General features: G+C 42.4%; 2 protein-coding genes across 2 annotated transcripts in view; both read right to left on the bottom strand.

The window, feature by feature from the left end:
• Window positions 1–1,296, bottom strand: part of LOC310784300 (transmembrane protein 8B-like) — a gene marked incomplete at both ends in the record, with an annotated part of 28,544 nt that extends 27,248 nt beyond the window's left edge. The window contains 2 exons of the mRNA XM_083645316.1: window positions 679–913; window positions 1,285–1,296. Of these exons, the coding sequence (XP_083501442.1) occupies window positions 679–913; window positions 1,285–1,296 (247 nt within the window). The remainder of the gene's footprint in view (window positions 1–678; window positions 914–1,284) is intronic.
• Window positions 1,297–3,328: 2,032 nt separating this feature from the next.
• LOC310784299 (post-GPI attachment to proteins factor 6-like) lies at window positions 3,329–12,202 on the bottom strand (the record flags this gene model as incomplete). The annotated part of the gene is made up of 4 exons (XM_083645315.1): window positions 3,329–3,466; window positions 8,451–8,658; window positions 9,849–10,038; window positions 12,136–12,202. The coding sequence occupies 4 exons, from the start codon at window positions 12,200–12,202 to the stop codon at window positions 3,329–3,331; spliced, it is 603 nt and encodes a 200-aa protein (XP_083501441.1).
• Window positions 12,203–19,087: the final 6,885 nt, after the last annotated feature.

Genomic DNA, 19,087 nt, shown 5'->3' with positions numbered 1-19,087 from the left:
GCTTGCTGTGTACCGAGCTCAAAGTAGTAGGCTACGTTCTTTGTTTTACCCCCTGCACTGTACGCTACAAAAACAACTCTCTTCTTCTGACGTTCTTTTGTATTTCGCGCCGTGACCAGCGGAAGTGTTAACACAACCCGAAAGAATTTGGCCCACCCGCGCGTATGAACATAAGGTGAATATAACCACTGTGAAACTATCAGGAAAAAAGTTTCATCCCTGCGTTTCGCTGGTTTTGCATCGCTCGCTCTCTCCATTTACTGTCAACCTCGCTTGACCACACAAAATGTTTCCGCCCACAAACGTCCCGAACACAGCAAAACATTGTGAAAACAGGAAAATACAGGCAGGGGGCAGCGTCTCAGTACATAAACCCACTGCCACACAATTCTATGGGTCATAAGTGATGATTGAGAGGGAAAACTTTTGTATGAGTATATAAATAGTTGTATTTTATGAAATAGTTGCATACTGTAGTATACCTTTATTATGAAAATGTTTTGTATATTGCAGCTTTTAATTTGGGACGACTACATCTCCTTGCTGTCAATCCCTATTGATTGGCACCAGGAATTGAAAATGAAATCATCATCTAAATCTATGAAATTCCTTGAGCATGATGAGCACATGAGGATGATGACACTTATCACGCACATTGTGCCTGTGACAATCACTCACCTGTGACCCGCACCCCGATACGGAAGTAGACATCGGAGTTACTCAGGTATCTCTCCACTAGAATGTAGTACCATTGTTCCCAGGCAGGTACGAGTGTGTCTAATTCACAAGGGTTCCACTCCCTGCAGTCCAGGGCACTGGAGTTGTGCACCGGCGGCGCCCGCGCTCTTATCTTCAGCACCACGGGACAACTGTCAGAGCTCTTGTTCCTGGTGCTGCAGTTTAGCAGCTCAACCTTCACTTTCCAAATATAATTGGGGATGAACACTCTGCATGACACACACACACACATACACACACACACACACACACACACACACACACACACACACACACACACACACACACACATGCATGCACGCACACAGGCACGCACACACACACACACACACACACACACACACACACACACACACACTATGTAGTAATACTATATACAGGAATATATAGGGTACATAGGACATACACTAATATTAATACTGTATGTAATGTAGTATAGTATTGTATTGTATAGTATATAATTTGTATTAAAAATGAATGTGCTAGTGCTTTAAATTCCAAAAGCAAATTAATCCCACACACATTACAATGGTACCACTTCCATACCCTTTGCATCATTTTAGATATTTCTTATGCAGCAATTGACTTAAATATTGGCTCTGCTCCCTTAGGCACCTTGGCAAGATTATGTAAAAATGAACATAACCCTGAAAAAATCATATTGCTCAGAAGAGCGAGGTGACTTTTAGAGAGGGGGAAGTTAATAAAGGTACACAGGCTCTGAGCACCGACTTGGAAATTGCATCTTTTTTTTTTTAAATGAAAAACGCAAGATAAGGGTGCTGCACAGAGTGCGAGGAAATCTTAACTTAAATGGCCAACAATTGGAGGCAGACTATGGAAGTAGACTGGGCAGAAGAGCTTCATATTCTTCTGTTTGATAATGGACAATCAGGTGAGTTATTACTGAGCTAACTCAATGTCCTGTCAGGTGAGTTATTACTGAGCTAACTCAATGTCCTGTCAGGTGAGTTATTACTGAGCTAACTCAATGTCCTGTCAGGTGAGTTATTACTGAGCTAACTCAATGTCCTGTCAGGTGAGTTATTACTGAACTAACTCAATGTCCTGTCAGGTGAGTTATTACTGAACTAACTCAATGTCCTGTCAGGTGAGTTATTACTGAGCTAACTCAATGTCCTGTCAGGTGAGTTATTACTGAGCTAACTCAATGTCCTGTCAGGTGAGTTATTACTGAACTAACTCAATGTCCTGTCAGGTGAGTTATTACTGAGCTAACTCAATGTCCTGTCAGGTGAGTTATTACTGAACTAACTCAATGTCCTGTCAGGTGAGTTATTACTGAGCTAACTCAATGTCCTGTCAGGTGAGTTATTACTGAACTAACTCAATGTACTGTCAGGTGAGTTATTACTGAACTAACTCAATGTCCTGTCAGGTGAGTTATTACTGAACTAACTCAATGTCCTGTCAGGTGAGTTATTACTGAGCTAACTCAATGTCCTGTCAGGTGAGTTATTACTGAGCTAACTCAATGTCCTGTCAGGTGAGTTATTACTGAGCTAACTCAATGTCCTGTCAGGTGAGTTATTACTGAACTAACTCAATGTCCTGTCAGATGAGTTATTACTGAGCTAACTCAATGTCCTGTCAGGTGAGTTATTACTGAGCTAACTCAATGTCCTGTCAGGTGAGTTATTACTGAGCTAACTCAATGTCCTGTCAGGTGAGTTATTACTGAACTAACTCAATGTCCTGTCAGATGAGTTATTACTGAGCTAACTCAATGTCCTGTCAGGTGAGTTATTACTGAACTAACTCAATGTCCTGTCAGGTGAGTTATTACTGAGCTAACTCAATGTCCTGTCAGGTGAGTTATTACTGAGCTAACTCAATGTCCTGTCAGGTGAGTTATTACTGAACTAACTCAATGTCCTGTCAGGTGAGTTATTACTGAGCTAACTCAATGTCCTGTCAGGTGAGTTATTACTGAACTAACTCAATGTCCTGTCAGGTGAGTTATTACTGAGCTAACTCAATGTCCTGTCAGGTGAGTTATTACTGAGCTAACTCAATGTCCTGTCAGGTGAGTTATTACTGAGCTAACTCAATGTCCTGTCAGGTGAGTTATTACTGAGCTAACTCAATGTCCTGTCAGGTGAGTTATTACTGAACTAACTCAATGTCCTGTCAGATGAGTTATTACTGAGCTAACTCAATGTCCTGTCAGGTGAGTTATTACTGAACTAACTCAATGTCCTGTCAGGTGAGTTATTACTGAACTAACTCAATGTCCTGTCAGGTGAGTTATTACTGAACTAACTCAATGTCCTGTCAGGTGAGTTATTACTGAGCTAACTCAATGTCCTGTCAGGTGAGTTATTACTGAACTAACTCAATGTCCTGTCAGGTGAGTTATTACTGAACTAACTCAATGTCCTGTCAGGTGAGTTATTACTGAACTAACTCAATGTCCTGTCAGGTGAGTTATTACTGAGCTAACTCAATGTCCTGTCAGGTGAGTTATTACTGAACTAACTCAATGTCCTGACAAGTTAAACAATTTGAGGGTACATACAGCATCCGTGACGTGTTCAGCCTAATAGACATAAAAATGTAATAAGAAGACTTACTTATAAAGGGCAGATCTGTTGTGAATGGGGATCATCTGGTTGACAAAGTATCCAGGATAGAGCACTGAAATCCCAATTAGCCTCTGGACAATGAGCTGAGGTTGGAAGAGATACTGGCATTCTTCATATAGACCCTAAAAGGATAAGAGATGAAGGGTAAAGATGGTATATACAGTACAAACACCAACGATTCCTCAAGCCCTCCCAGGTAAGGAACAAATGAGGTATCATTCAGACTGCCTCAAAATGCTTAATGGGCTCTGTGCATGAAGCTTAATATCAGTCTGTCAGTCTGTCCTCCCTGCCTGTCTCTCAGTGTGACTCGCACCGAGCATTTCACTGCTGTTATTCTAACACTGTGAGATGAGCCAGGCACACAGAATCCCTTTGAACCAGGAGGAGGCGCTGTGCATTGTTTCTGCACATGGTCCGCTGGAAAGTTGATTTTGAAATGAAAGGGGCCCTTGGCACCCGAAGCAAAGGGACAGCTGTGAATGGGAAATGAGGTCCTTCATTTCTGTCAGCTGATCACTAAGCCCTCCTGCTCCAGCCACAATTACTGTGACACGTCATTAGAGGGAGGTGCCAGGGTGACCCATTGATTTATTACCACCTGTCACCTGGACCTGCAGATGTATCCTGTGGAGCACGTTGTGTTTCGTTTAGGGAACCCAAATGGTTTTTTGAAGGAAGCTACTGATGGAGATATTTTTAGGCTGAAGGCGCCAATAGCCAATATTGCTTTAAATGTGACCATTGTGATGCCCAAAGAATGGCAGGTGTTCAGTGTTTGCCCCTTGGCAAGCTGTGACAGCCTCTAACAGCATTCAGAGCATCATGGGACACAAACACTCTCCACTGAAACCCGTATTAATGAGATTATTTTAGGATAAACTCAGGGATACATTAAGCCTCTAGATGAAGAATTAATTTACAAACACATTATTGAACAATTCAAATTAAACATCACAGGTCCCCAAGGTTGGGAACCACTGAGAGACTGAAAAAGGCAATTCTTACAGAAATCTCCAAATGTCAGAAGTTTTCGATACTAAATCACAGCACAACTTTTTCTATGGGCTGCAGGGCTGTTGGCGCGCGCACAATGTCTTCCTCTCTCTCCCTCAGTCTGTCTCCCCCTCAGTCTCTCTCCCCCTCAGTCTCTCCCCCCTCTCGATCTCCCTCTCCCTCGTGTGTGTGTGTGTGTGTGTGTGATGGTATGACATCACTGATGACATAATCAGTGATGTCACTATGATATCATCAGTTGCCTAAATTGCTCAAGTGACATCACTGATGAGATCACTTATGACATCATCAGTGATTTATGACATCGCTAATGACATCATCAGTGGGGCAAAAATTGAAACAGAACAGAGAAACATTGCCCACATGCTCCCTTTTATAATAAGGAAGGATAACTAAAACACATATTTATGACTAGAAAAACTTGACACTGTGCTGAGCTGCATCTCAAATTAATCTGCTTACGAGCTTTGAGATGATGTGTAGCACACATGTGGCATAGTGTTCTGTTGACCTGCTATCTCACCCTAAAGAGCCCCTGTCCCCCCTAACAAAAGACAAGCATTGCTGCCTGGTGGAGTGGAGTAGAAGATGTTAAAGGAATTCTTCTAAACAATATGCTGGTATTGTTTTTCTTCATAGCTGATGTTGAATAACCTGATGGTATGGCGGGTGGGGTAATGACTGTGTGCACACTAAGCAAAGTGATGCGAAAGCATGTGAACTAAGTGTTACACTATTGTGGTACCCAAAAAGATGTTCTCAAGTATCCATGTGCCCCTTTTTAACATTGGACACCTGCCCCTCTAAAGGTCTCTGCATGGCCCTGTTTGACATTTCATCACTCCTTATTTGTTCTGTTTGTTCCTCCTTACATACTGTAGTGTGCAGTCAATTGCTGCGGTTGAGTATGTGACTATTTTAGCAATGTGCACACTTGTATTCCACTTGTATTGCTGGCACCCATGTTTCCTTTTTTGAAGTGAAATCATCACAGATTCGAGTCTTGGTTGTGAGGAAATTGCCTCGGGAAGCAGCATTTGGAGACGTTATGCTCCAAATGCCATAACTGTTTGTAATACCGATGTCCCCAAAGCAAACTGCTTCTTTTGTGCACATATTAAACATTGATGGAAACTTGTTATGGTGTTTTTGATTGTGTTGTATATTCCAGACGCACTTTGAAGCCACAAAGGAACCACCAATCCACACTACACCAGTGACAAATAAATTGGCTGAAATGGTAATGAGCAGGTGATTATGTAAATAGGCAGACATGATGAGGTGGAGAAAGAACTCTCCGACACCGTTCTGCTTCTTTAAGCTCTGAAACACAGGTTGGAATACTAATACCAGTGAACACTTCAATTATTATTATTTTCTATCAACTGAAGGGGAGTCAAGTGACCATGGAGAAAATACTTTCAATGTCAATCTTATTGTATAAGATGACATTTTGTTATCACCAATAGATAATATACAATAGTGATTCAATTGATAGCAGTTGACTGACTGTTCTAAACACCTGGGTGTCAGTTGAGTCTTTCCCTCTGGTGCACAGGAAGTGATGTGTGTCACATTCCCAGCAGCAGCCACAGAGGTTTGTTTGGAATAAATAGAAGAAGAAGGAGTAGCGATACACGTGGCTATAGTCACATGGTAATCCCAACATCATCAAGGTACAGGAAGTGTTTTGGGCATTTATTTAGGGTGACCCAGGTGTCCCACTCTGTGTGGGACTGCACAGCATTTTCATGTTTTTCCCCACGTCCCACATATTGAGACAATGGCCCCCATTTTGATTGGCTCTAGTTTTCAAAAGTCGAGAGAGTACGAGAGAGAATGGTGTTTTGAAATGCCATGCCATGCTATGTAATACTGTATTAATTCAATATTATGGTGTGTGTTCATATCTGTTGTTGGAGAAAATAGTAAAGTCCCTTGATCTAAATGTAGCCTATTACTTTTTTTTACTTTTTTTGGACACTAGGTTTTTTTGGAGACTACGCGCACTTGATTCCTTGGGCCTCGCCCACCCTGCATGCAGGTCGCCAGCTATGTGGCTTTGCCTGCTCTATGACATCACAGATGACATAATCACGGATGACATCACTGATGACATCATCAGCCAGGACGGATGACATCATCACTGATGACATCCATCATTGATGACATCATCACTGAACTAGCCTCAGCCAGGAAGGATGACATCACTGATGACATCATCACTGATGACATCACATCATTAGGTAATTAGGCCAATCACCTAATTAAAAAATCCAGCTCTGTCAGGTCACCCTGAAAGTTTCAGCCCGATCGCACGTAAAACGGCATAGCTGTGGCCGGCACAAACATTTTAACAGACAGACATTGCCCACTTGCTCCCTTTTATAATAGGAGAATTACGCGCAGAGAGGGAATAGGAATGGGGTTTTTTTCAAGGTAGACATATCAACATTTTAGATCAGCATTAGAGCTGCAACGATTAGTCGATCAACAGAAAATTAATCCGAGAATCTACAGTAAGAGTAACAGATAACTAATCATTAATAGAGGACTAACTGCCCAGCTCAATGGTTTTGTGCCAGATTGTATAATTGTATAATCAATTGTACAACACTGAGCAAGAGCTGTTTTGTTCTGATCGTGTGATTGGTCAGGAGTTGGTGAGCCTTATTGTAGTAGGTGACATGGAAGAGTATGTGAAGATTGAAGATTTTTCAACAAAGAGGTTGAGACGTGCACAATCACCGATGACAGCAATCACAGTGGAGCCTTATAATCAGTCTGTTATTAGGCTGTAATCAGCACTAGAATGCAGTTTGGACGTGGGGCTAACGGGGGGGAAATCACTTGTTGAACCACAGTGATGTACGTGACTAGCAGTCTCTAAAGTCACCATGGCTGAACACACAAAGACAAGAGCAAAGAAAAGAGCAGAAACAAACAGGATGTCACAGTACTGGACACACTGATTGATTGATTGATTGATTGATTGATTGATTGATTGATTGATTGATTGATTGATTGATTGATTGATTGATTGATTGATTGATTGAAGTGATCTATGGGAAGTGCAGTACAGAAAACCACAATGAGCAATGATGACTGCTTAGCAGGGTGGGAAATTGCGGCTCGGCTCGGGGCAAATTGCCAGTAAAAAAATCTAAAATTGTCCTTGGAATTTGGATGATGGGGGCTTTTAAATGTCCCCATAAAATAACAAGTTAACTTTCTGCAGCATCACTCTGTATTTGCAAAGCGTGTCCGGATTTTGTTCTGTATTTGCAAAGCTACTACTACTACTAGCGCTATTTACCTCAGTGACAGCAGGCAGTGCAAGCTAGCTGGCCAGCTAGTTCACTCTAACTAACATTAACTTAAGAACATGGCGCGTTTTTTTTTTATCACCCGCTGAGTCACGACCAGTGGGCAAGCCACCCCCTTCCTTCTGATGATGCGGAAGGGAATTGAAAAGCTGTAGTTCCTCGAATGGCCACTAGGTGTAGGGGGCAGTAGGCATTCCCCCCCATGTTAAAATGCCCGACTTTGTAACAGGATTAAACATCTTCCCAGTGAGGGGCAAAACACGGTTTTGGTCTATATAGCTAATTTCATCTTTTCACAACAACTGTAGGGGGGTCATTTTTATATAACTCGCCCGTTTGGAATAAAATAGATGATAGAAAAGGGGGTGATTGACAGATCGCCTGTCCAGTGATTGCGCAGCTTGCCGAACATGGACCAATAGCAGGCGGAGCTGCGGCTCTGGGAAACTCCCACCTCGCATGAGGTGCGGAAGGAGTCAACCCATTCCCTCCCACTCTGCTGACGAAAAATCAAGATGGTGATGGCCAACGTTTGAACTCCGCCAGGGAGAAGAAATTTAATGGGATAGCTATGTCCATATTATTTATGTCTATGGTCACGACTAGAAACCGATCCTAAAGGCCCCCGGCCCGAAACATATTTCACAAGAGGAGGGGGGGGGGGAATTACCTAGCCTGCTGCTTAGTACCAAAGAGAGACAGAGAGAGATGCAAGAATCACACATAAAAAAGCAACATTTATATTTGTGATAATGTGTTTCACCTTGACTGAGATCTTCCCTTCATCCTTGGGTAAATGTGCTGCCAGGAACCAATCCCCCGGGAGTGGACTGGTCACGTTGAACGCTCCTGTTGTACGGTTTGGAAGAGTCCAGGTCAACGTAACAGCAAAGGACCCTGGGACAACTGTATCCCGAGGGAAGTGGGTGTAGAGGGGGTTGATGACGGGAGGTGCTCCAGACCTGAAGTACCTATGAATCACAAAACCAACAGTTAAAACCAAATCCTTGTTAGTTGGGACTAATATTTTATTATTATTATTATTATTATTATTATTATTATTATTATTATTATTATTATTATTATTATTATTATTATTATTTCTGAAAAATTCCCCCATTTTCTCCGCCAATTTTGGACTAATACTTTATAGAAACAACTGAAGTGTCTGCCAAATACAAAATCTGTCGATCAGAACAGCCAACTACAGGTAATAGCGTAGATGGCATCTTTTATCTTGAATAAAGGATGATTATATCGAATGAAGGATTCAAAATGTAAAATATTAATTCTATCCAATCCTAAGCAGTTTAATGTGATAACTGGGGCCACGTCAATTACAAGGCCACGCTGAAGATTTAGACCTGAACTATAATTATGTGTCAGAGAATGTTTTTTTTTACAGATTATGAAAGTGCAGACTGTAATCTTTCAAATGAAAATAATTTAAGAAGATATGCTTATTTGAATGTTTGTACTCCTAAAAGCAACATTCAGAGAAAATCACCCTGAAAGTTGGGAAAAGGCTTGGTTTGCCCTGAACAAGCTTAGTTTGCAAACAAATGATTAGTAAGTATTTAGTGATCCTAAAACTGTTGTTTGTGTTATTCAACATAATATGGGGGGGAAATATTGATTTGTGCGATTTCACGGTTGCCTACTTGTTTCACTACACCACATATGTCATATCACATATGTGCTGTCATGGCAAACATTAACTGCCAATCTGATATAACAAATACAGGCAAAATAAAAAGCCAAACACAATAAATGCTTCAAACAGCAATTTCTCCATATGGTGAAGCTGCCAATAATAGCTGACACAGCAGCTGCCTTACATTTTCCCCATAGCAGGCTTCTTGTCTAGAAGGCCATTCTCACTACCTCTTTATACCTGAGAGAACTTAGAAGAGCCACATACTGGTATCTCAACAACTTTGTAAAGAACTGTTTCTTCTCGGTTGAACACATTTCTAACCTCATCAATAACAACATCTAGGTTGTTTTGTTTTTAAACATCACTCTCCCTCTCTCTCACACACACACACACACACACACACACACGCACACACACGCACACACACGCGCACACACACACACACACACACACACACACACACACACACACGTGCGCGCGCGCTAGACACACACGCAGTCTTACACAGTCACATTGCGGTCTGGGCAGCTGTCGCCGAAAGTGCCCCCTTGCTCCTTGAAGGTGATGAGGTTCCATACGGCCATCATGGTGTCATCAGGCACATTGAAGTGGAACAGTTCCACACTGGCGAAGGAGTTGAAAGCATTCAGCTTACGAGGCGTACGGGTGAAATAATCAGTCACAAAAAGGCAATCTAGGAAACAGAACCAGAAGAGAATTTTGCTGAATACGTGTGAAGGTAATGTAATGTTTCATTCCATTCAGTGTGAGACATTTGAAAAAGAAATGGTGCCTACACTTGAGCGAAAATGATGTTGAAACACATTATGAGTTTTACTATTAGTAAGTTATGAATATTTAAGACCTGATGAATGAAACACCATCAACATTTTGATATTTTATGCTATTATCATTCTTGTGAACTGAACTGAACTGAACAGAGGCAAGAGGAACGTCTTGGTCTTCAGGTGCTAATGACAGGTTTCTCATTGTAACTGGCAAACTGTTGGAAATGAGCCAGATCATCCAAATGTGTGATTGCATTGATTACTACTTTTTGAGCAGCTGGGGGAGACGTATGCAGGCTCACTTGCATCCTGAATGATGTCAAATCCTTGGGTTACTTTAGGACATCTCTGGCTGGTGCAGAGGTAAAAGCACTCGCCTACCGCGGACACCTGGGTTCAATTCCCAGCAGCGGTACTTCTGGCTCGGTCAGATGTTCCAGACACAATTGGCCGTGTCTGCGGGTGGGAAGCCGGTGGGGTATGAGTCCACTAGCGTGTTCGGGGGGGTTAGGGTAACTGGGGTAATAGCATGATCCTCCCATGCACCATGTCCTGCTGGTTAAACTCCTCGCTGTCAGGTGTAAAGCAGTGGCTGGCAACTTCACATGTATCAGAGGAAGTAGTCTCTCCCAAGATCAGCAGAGCGGGTGGAGCAGCGACAGGGACAGCATGGGGAATTGGCCAAGTACAATTTGGGAGAAAACGGGGAGGATCTGAAAAAACGTGATAAAACGGGGGAAAAAACTTAGATGACATCCACCGAAGGCTGTGCATGAAAGCAGCAGAACAAGTGACAGGTGTAATCTGCCCTATACTGTATTACCAACATGAGCTGGTCTGACACAGAGCAGCCCCAGCAGGTGCTCAGTGGGCAAAAGCTGGGAGGAATGAAGTGTGAGTCAGTTAATTAGCACATCTCTCTCAGGTGATTGTTATCATAAACACAGACATAACAACATGGGATGTGTGAGACCGCAATATTTCATGGGAGCTACTGTATGAGGGAGTGTCAGTTTCTTTGGAGATCCATAAAAACTTTAGTCAATTTTTTATATATATAAATGCATACACATAACATATTATAGTTTCATAAGAACATTCTTATGAAACTTTGGACACCATATAATGTCACCTCACATGTCACACCATAGATACTACAAGACACTTGTCTCCTGACCTCGTGATATAGAGACCTTCAGAGTCCTCGCTGTCCCCCAGATAACTATTTTGAAGGATGTACGTTCTCAAATATCATTGTTGACTGTCTCACTGTAGCGTCAGCACCCATTGTTTAGAACAGTCAAACCTTTTCACGTCAAACTTTAGAACATGATAAACCACGCCTCAATGTATACAAGCTTTCTCTGTACACCACTCCCCGGAAACAACGTATCGCCCCCACCAGCCGTACACTAGTTCCCTTTGCAAAGCATTACATCCATTTCAATAAGTAGGACCTCGGCTCTGGCCTCAACTTCCTTCTGGCTCCAGTTTCTCTACAACACATGTCAACCATTAATAGCCTCCTCTGTACTGCGGACACCTATAGTGATTTCACTCACTGTTTTCTTATCTCACCTGTACAACATATACAAAACTATGAAAACAACAACAAAACACAACAGCAACAACAACAACAACATACTGTTTTGCAGATGCAATGAAGAGGTTATGCTTCCTAACATAACATTTGTAAAGAGCAAAATGAAAACCTAACTGAGCTCTCTGTACTAATATTGTCATTTTCAACGGTGTGTCTGGTGTCTGGCATGGCCTCTGTTATTTGGTGTGATGATGACAGGGAATAGCAAAGAAAAACCAAGCGGCCCTCTAGAGGAGAGATGGAGCATGGAGGCGTGGATGCGTCGTGGAAAGTGTTTCTTGAATGCACAATGTGTTCTTGTGTGTGTTTTGGTAAAAAGAGGGAAAAATGGCTGTGCTCTGCTGCGCTCCTCTCTCTCTCCCACACTATTATCAGACTCACAGCTTGCAGTGCGTCTCACCTATGGCAGCACCCTTGAATACTAAGGCAGAGAACAGGGAAGCAGAAACTCTGAAGAATGAAGTCATCTTGCTGTCAAGCGCTAAACCCCAATCCCATACAAAGCTCCCAGCCATTATTTCACTCTCATCCTTCCTCTGGTCCAGTGTGTGTTTTATGTGAGATCCTTCCTCACATTGTTCTTGACACTTTCGTGGATGAGCATGGATACTACAGCTCACAGATTACAGCCGTCGGATGTATTGTATGGCACTAACACTGCTGGAATTTATAATTAGCCTGTTATGTCAGTCTAAGTATTTCAGCGTCTGACGCACCTGCAGAAACACCTATTTTGGAGGTGCAAATATGATGTTCTCTACTGAGTAGCAGTCTCATTAGAAAGAAACAGGGGATTACTTCCAGCTGAAACAGATCACAGCTACTTTACCAAAAAAAGATTACAGATGATGAAGTAATGAGGTGACTACTTGTACTTGTTTACTCAGAAAGATGTTTGAAGGGGAAAAGTCAATAATCTAGCACATCCGAAAATAAAGAGAATGTTTGCAGATGATAATAACAGTACCAAAATAAGGCTTTAAATGGGGATGAATTGCTCATTACACAGCGCATTCTTAGGGATTTTGTAGGAAAAGAGTAACCCAATTTAGATGAAAGCAAACATTTTACTGGGTATTTCAATGGATTACAGATAGTCAGTAATCTGTAACAGATTATGTTTTCATGGTAATCTTCCCAACACTGCATGTGCCTTACATGATTTCACATTTAATCTTGTGGAAATATCAGATGGCTGAGATACAATTTAGGATTAGAATATTAAACTTGCATGCACATGTGTTTCCAAACCAGTCAGGTAATAAAAGCAGATAGCTGAGGAGGATTTGAACCAGGGATCCCGATGCACAGGAAAGTCAAGCAACTGCAGTATCCACTTGGCTAAAGCATTGGGCTAAAGGGCTAAAAGCCCGCTAGCAAACAAGCAGACATGTAGGAACCTTAAGTGTTAACTTACACTAGCAAGCCCTACTTGTTGTATTTTATTGTATATATTTTTTGCAGGCATGTAAAAGCTTTGGAAAAAGATATTTTTTTAAAAGGTTTTGGAAATGTCATGTAGCTAATTTGTTGAGAAACACTTCACAAGTTGAAAACTGTTTAACTTGAAGGTGGCACTGTGGCTCCTGTGCCAAATTGCTGGCTTGCTGTGGAAACTAGCAGGTCTGACTGTGGTTAGTCCTTGGATGGGAGACCAAGGTGCTGGAAGTGGTGTTGGAGGACCAGTAGGAGGTGCTCTTCCCTCTGGTCTCATGAATAATATCCCCATCCCTGGGCCTGAAATTTGGCACAGGATTGCGGGTATCCCACATATTTTGAATTTATAAAACAGGCCAAGTCCCGCATGCGCTTGCAGGGGCCAATTTAGTAATTTAATTAAAGCATGCACGAATATGAGAGAGAGAGAGAGAGGGAAAGAGACAGAGAGAGAGAGAGGGCGCGTGAGAGACATGCGGCTCAGCTGTACACACACATTGGGGATGATCCCCAATGCCCAGGGCAGAGACACGGACTCTGTCCTGTGAGTGAGCACTGTCCTTCGTATGAGACGTTAAACAGAGGTCCTGACTCTCTGGTCAACAAAGATCTGATCGGCATTCTAGGCAAGAGCAGGTGTGTAACCCCGGTGCCCTGGCTAAATTCCCACACAGGCCTTCCTTCCATCATGGCCACCTAATCATCTCTCTAATGGACCCTTTTCACCGCAGCCATTTTTACGTGTCAAAGCAGGGTAAACACATAACATTAATGAGGTCCCCAGGACTGGAACGTCTAAATGGAATTTTATTGTTACACCTGTGTTTACCCTGCTTTGACACATCAAAATGCTGGCTACTGTGAAAAGGGTCTTTTGGCTGTTTCAATCCTCAACTCTCCATTGTGAGCTGCTGTGCATCACCCAGGTCGGTATGATCGGTGCTACACAGAGTTTAGTTAGAAAAATGTCAGTGTTTGTATTCCACCTAAATAAAGATTTTATTTATTTTTTTGATAAGGGGAGCAAAGTGCCTACACTACAGGCTTTCTGACAGCATGGTGTTGAATTCAATAATCTCTTCAAGGAGCATGTCCTCGCCACTGTTTTACTCCTTTTTAGGGTTAATTTGGGCATAATCCTGCTTTTTATTAACCTTGCAAGGCAGCTAGATTCGCATTAGATCAGATCACGAAAACAAAATCATTTGGCAGCGGCAGGTTAGCTTTCTGTCAGCTCTACTGTCGATTTATATTTTGCATAAATGCAGTTTATACAGTGTAAGTGAAGTGAACACCGCTTAGCGCTTTTCATAATCCATCATCTATGATTTTAAAATCTTGAAAAATGAATGATAAGAGAATACCATTAAAGACCACAGGAATTAAAATGAAGTCTGAATTCATAAACTGCAATTGATTATCACTCACTCACTATCCTCTGCTTCACCATTCACCAGCAGACACACACACACACACACACACACACACACACCACTGCCAGGCTCCCAGACCTCAACACCGATGCTGTCAAACGTAAAACACTCACACAAGCACTTGACCCTGACCCCTCAACACTCGTTTACCCTCTTCACATCCAGCCACAGATACTGATCCTGGATCTGTAGAAAAGCTCACTTTGGCAGAGCCTTTGTTCCCTGCTATCACGACTCCCAACAAACTGAACATCACAGACTATATGTAATGCGGTCAAATCTATTTGATAATTTGATCCATCTATGTATGTATGTATGTATGTATGTATGTATGTATGTATCTATCTATCTATCTATCTACTGTATCTATCTATCTATCTATCTATCTATCTATCTATCTATCTATCTACAGCAGCCTATCTATCTATCTATCTATCTATCTATCTACAGTATCTATCTATCTATCTATCTATCTATCTATCTATCTATCTATCTATCTATCTATCTATCTATATCGTTAACTTAAATGGGATAAACAATGATCTCCAGTTGTTGATTGCCACAAAGCAACATAAAAACATCACTTACACTTTCATTAAAAAGAGAAATCCCCCATAAGACCCTATTCTCATACCCAACATCACTTCTTATGATGTATACAGTAGTAAAAACGAACCTGAGTCAAGACTGATGTCAGCCTTAAATAGGGATGGTAGATCAAGTGAATGTGGGTTTATCCTCTAGCTATCTACAACCAAGTCCAAGATTGAAAAGGGTACACATTTATGGAGCGCAGTTGCAACAAGTCTGTCAGGAGGCTGCAGCATCCTGAGACCTCAGCAAGCAGGAATTCATCTTTGTCCCACTTGAGCAGTGAGGTTTGTGTTTCACGGTTGCAAAGACGTCTTGGAGGATGGACGCAAACACAAGACATATGGCTATATGCTACGCTGCATGTCCGCATGCCTGACATGCAAAACGGAGGAACATGTTTTTGGTTCACGAAATTCTCATGGCTCTTTTGGCATGTCTTCAGACAATAAACCCAGTGTAAGTATTTAGGCTATAGAAAAGGGACCCAGAAGGTTTCACTTTCACATTCCCACATTGTACAAACTATACGAACATATCTTGCACGATACAAACGCATGACAACTGTCTGTCTTATTTTGTTCTTTAAAGCAAAAATAACTACAAAATCTGAATAACAAAAGGTGGCAACAACCAAAGCGTACAGCATGGTATGTTTTCTTCTGACCACATCCAGTATTCAGCTATGTAGCCCACAACCTACTGTATAGTAGGAGCATCAGTTGTGTGTTGCGTGCCATACTGTAGCTTAATTAGTCGCAACCTTTCCATGCGCCACGTAATTGAATGGTCTGGTTAATAATCACAATGATTTGGATGAGAAGAAACAGTTATAGCTCTGTGGAGGAGGCTGAAGGCGACCAGAATGGGATACAATGATGCTTCTGGGATGATTTCAGCACCCGACAAAAGAACAGCTCCCGTGAATCAAAGCAATACTACACACTGAATGAAGCCAGGAAATCACTCACCTCCAAGAGCGCAGAGATAGGTGTAAACAAGCAAGAGGCGCTGCGGCGGGCTCAATCCTAAACCAAGACGCTCCAGTTGCCACATCGTTAAAAGCCAAATATTAGTGCTGGGCTCCAGCCCGGGTGCAGCTTCCAGTCGCTGTGCTGGTCTACATTTTTTCAGCTTTTGCCAGCGACCAGCTGTTTGTCCATGACGTAATACAGACGACGACGGGACAGCACCTCCTCCTTTGCTTTGATTTGACAATCTCAAGATGTCTGCTTATCTCATTGGCCGTGCCGCCTGTCAGTCCAGGGACAGTGCAGACGTAGATTGCACCACAAGGCTCGTCATTTTCGGCGTTCAAGCTACAATACAGGGCAAAGTGAGAAGTACAGAGGACGCAGGCAGCTGCCCCCCAGGGCTGCAGCCTGTCTGTGTCCCCGGGCCCGGGACGGGACACTCTGATGCGAGCCTGGACCCACACTCAGCTGTCCCTGGAGAATTAGGACTTGATTGATTTACAGCACTGTCTGCATTGCAGTGCATTTGATTTACTAAACAGCCACTTTGTGGTTAGACCAAGATGAGCAGACAGGGAATATACATAGGTAGGCCAGGTCGAAAACTGGCAACATTATTTTTGTTTTTGTTTTTCGACCACAACCCATGATGAACACTTTGGGGTAGGGGGGGGGAGTAGGCCTATTATGTAGCCTATGTGGAAAAAGTTAAAAACAGAGCAAATATGTGTGCCATCCTTTTTCCTCGTACATTGATTAAAACAATACTCTTCTCCAATAAACGCTATTAGCTGATCTTGTGAAGTAGTGAAGTAAGCCTAGTTCATGAGTCATTAGCCTATATGTGACTCATGAATAGATCATTCAAATGGGGGGGGGGGGGGGGGTATTTTAAGTGATATTGGATAGCCTACTTCACAAATGTGAAATCGAAATTTCAATTAACATCAGCATCAGACAATAATTCCTCTCCAGGAAATGGATGCAACGGCACTCATAATCTCTGAGTCATGAGTGTTTTCAGGCTGCTGGGTGACTTCCTTACCTTATGAGTCATAACTGTTCAAACAAACCTGTGAGGGAGTGAATGAGCTGCTGACTCACATGCTGGAGATCATTTAATCTGATTTTATACCCATTGGATTGTTTGCACTGAACGAATAGCTTAGAGGTTGAGAATAATGAATAGGCTGAATTTCATATTCTGGACAATTTGTGGTTTACCTGCCTTCGCAAAGACTGTTGCTAGCGGCTCTACAGTAACTCAACCTCATTAACTCCTAGTTACATGTAATTACAGGTTAACTGCAGGGGCACGGGCTGTATTCTAAAGCCATGTTAATTCCCTCCTACTTACATGTAATTACAGGGTAACTACAGGGGCGTGTGGAATTGAGGTGAGGAATTGAGGAGAATTATGACATGTGGCAAAGGACCACGGGTCGGATTCAAACCTGGGCCGGCCATGCGAGAGAGTAAGCCTTAGCGCTCTGCCAGGTGAGCCACCGGGACGCCCCGGGGTTTGGGGTGTTTTAACAGAGTTAAAAAAAAAAAAACAGAAAGCCTCCAGGCAAAGTCTGGGGATACGCCGGCAAAACGTATGCTCAAAAAGAGTAAATGGTCAATGAAACAGACGTTGAAACATTGCTTTAGAATAGAGCCTGTAGTTACCCTGTAAGTAGGAGGGAATTAATATTGCTTTAAAATACAGCCCATAATGATGTGATATTTTATTGACCCCCAATGGTGAAATTCAGTTTTTCAGTTCCCTCGCTCCACAGGAAGGTCAGAGGTCAGGAGCAGAGGCTCTGGAGGTGGTTGGGTTTCAGTGTTCTGCTCAAGGACACTTCAGCAGGGCAGATGCTTGCCATTATGGGACCATGAACCCGGGCTTCCCAGTCACTATGCCACCCTGCTTTCCTTTGGCATCACAGACCAGCTGGGTTGGTCAACATGAGTGTGATGCAGTTTCCTGACTTCATGTTTAGTTTTCAAAGAGTTCTCTGTTGAGTATTTTATTTCCAGTTTGGGATATGACTTACTTGACTTAATCCTCTTGGCCCCCTTTGGAGCATAGGGCATCCACCATGGTTCTCCACCTCACTCTCTTCTGTGCAATGATCTGCTTCCTGCCAGGTGGAGTTGGGGATATAGAGACCCAAATTATATCATTTTGCAAGGTACAGATTACCAACTTCATCATTATTGCTTTGAACTTGAGCTACTTTTTTTTTAGCTACTTTAAAGAAAGATAGGGATGTTTAACTGTAACTGTTATCATATTGCAGTCTGTTTGGCTTTTATTTATGTTTGTCACGTCCCACCTTTAGGTCCAGCCATACAAAGGGATATACAGTAGGCCCTCCACTTATTAATTTGTGTTGTAGTGCAGTCTCAAGTCCACCAAAGTCAAGTCAAGACAGAGACCAGAGTTTATCACGTGTGAGCGAGTCCAGACTAAGGCTGGGACAGGCTCAATTCAAGACCGGTGTGGGGACGAAGAGCAGCAGTCTCAGGTACTACAAGCCTGTTATCTTCATCCCTTTGATGAGGATGAGTAATACCTGAAAAGACATCCTTTGCTGTGGGTCTGGGTGCTAGTCGTGCTTTGCACCTTACTGTTGGGTGTTGAGCTCATGCTCTGAGGTTTTCTTCAAGGTAATTAACACATACTGTAGTTCCCTGGTTACCACCAGAATTAGCATAGCAATCTCTCCAGTAGCCTAGAGGTATCCATGCCATTAGAGAATAATTAGCACAGCTGGAATGCCATTTTTCTATGCCTGTTGCAGCCTTCTTTATCAACATATTTTACCCATATACATTTACTACACTGATACTTGAAATTACCAGTAGGCTGTGTTAGCACTGCCCCTTCTGAGTTTGCATACTCTCTTCTTGTTCACGTGACTTTCCT

This window comes from Poromitra crassiceps, assembly GCF_964638095.1.
Source record: "Poromitra crassiceps genome assembly, chromosome: 10".
Classification (NCBI taxonomy): Eukaryota; Metazoa; Chordata; class Actinopteri; order Beryciformes; family Melamphaidae; genus Poromitra; species Poromitra crassiceps.
The sequence above is the reverse complement of the archived record's forward strand: the minus strand, read 5'-3'. Positions and strand labels throughout refer to the sequence as shown.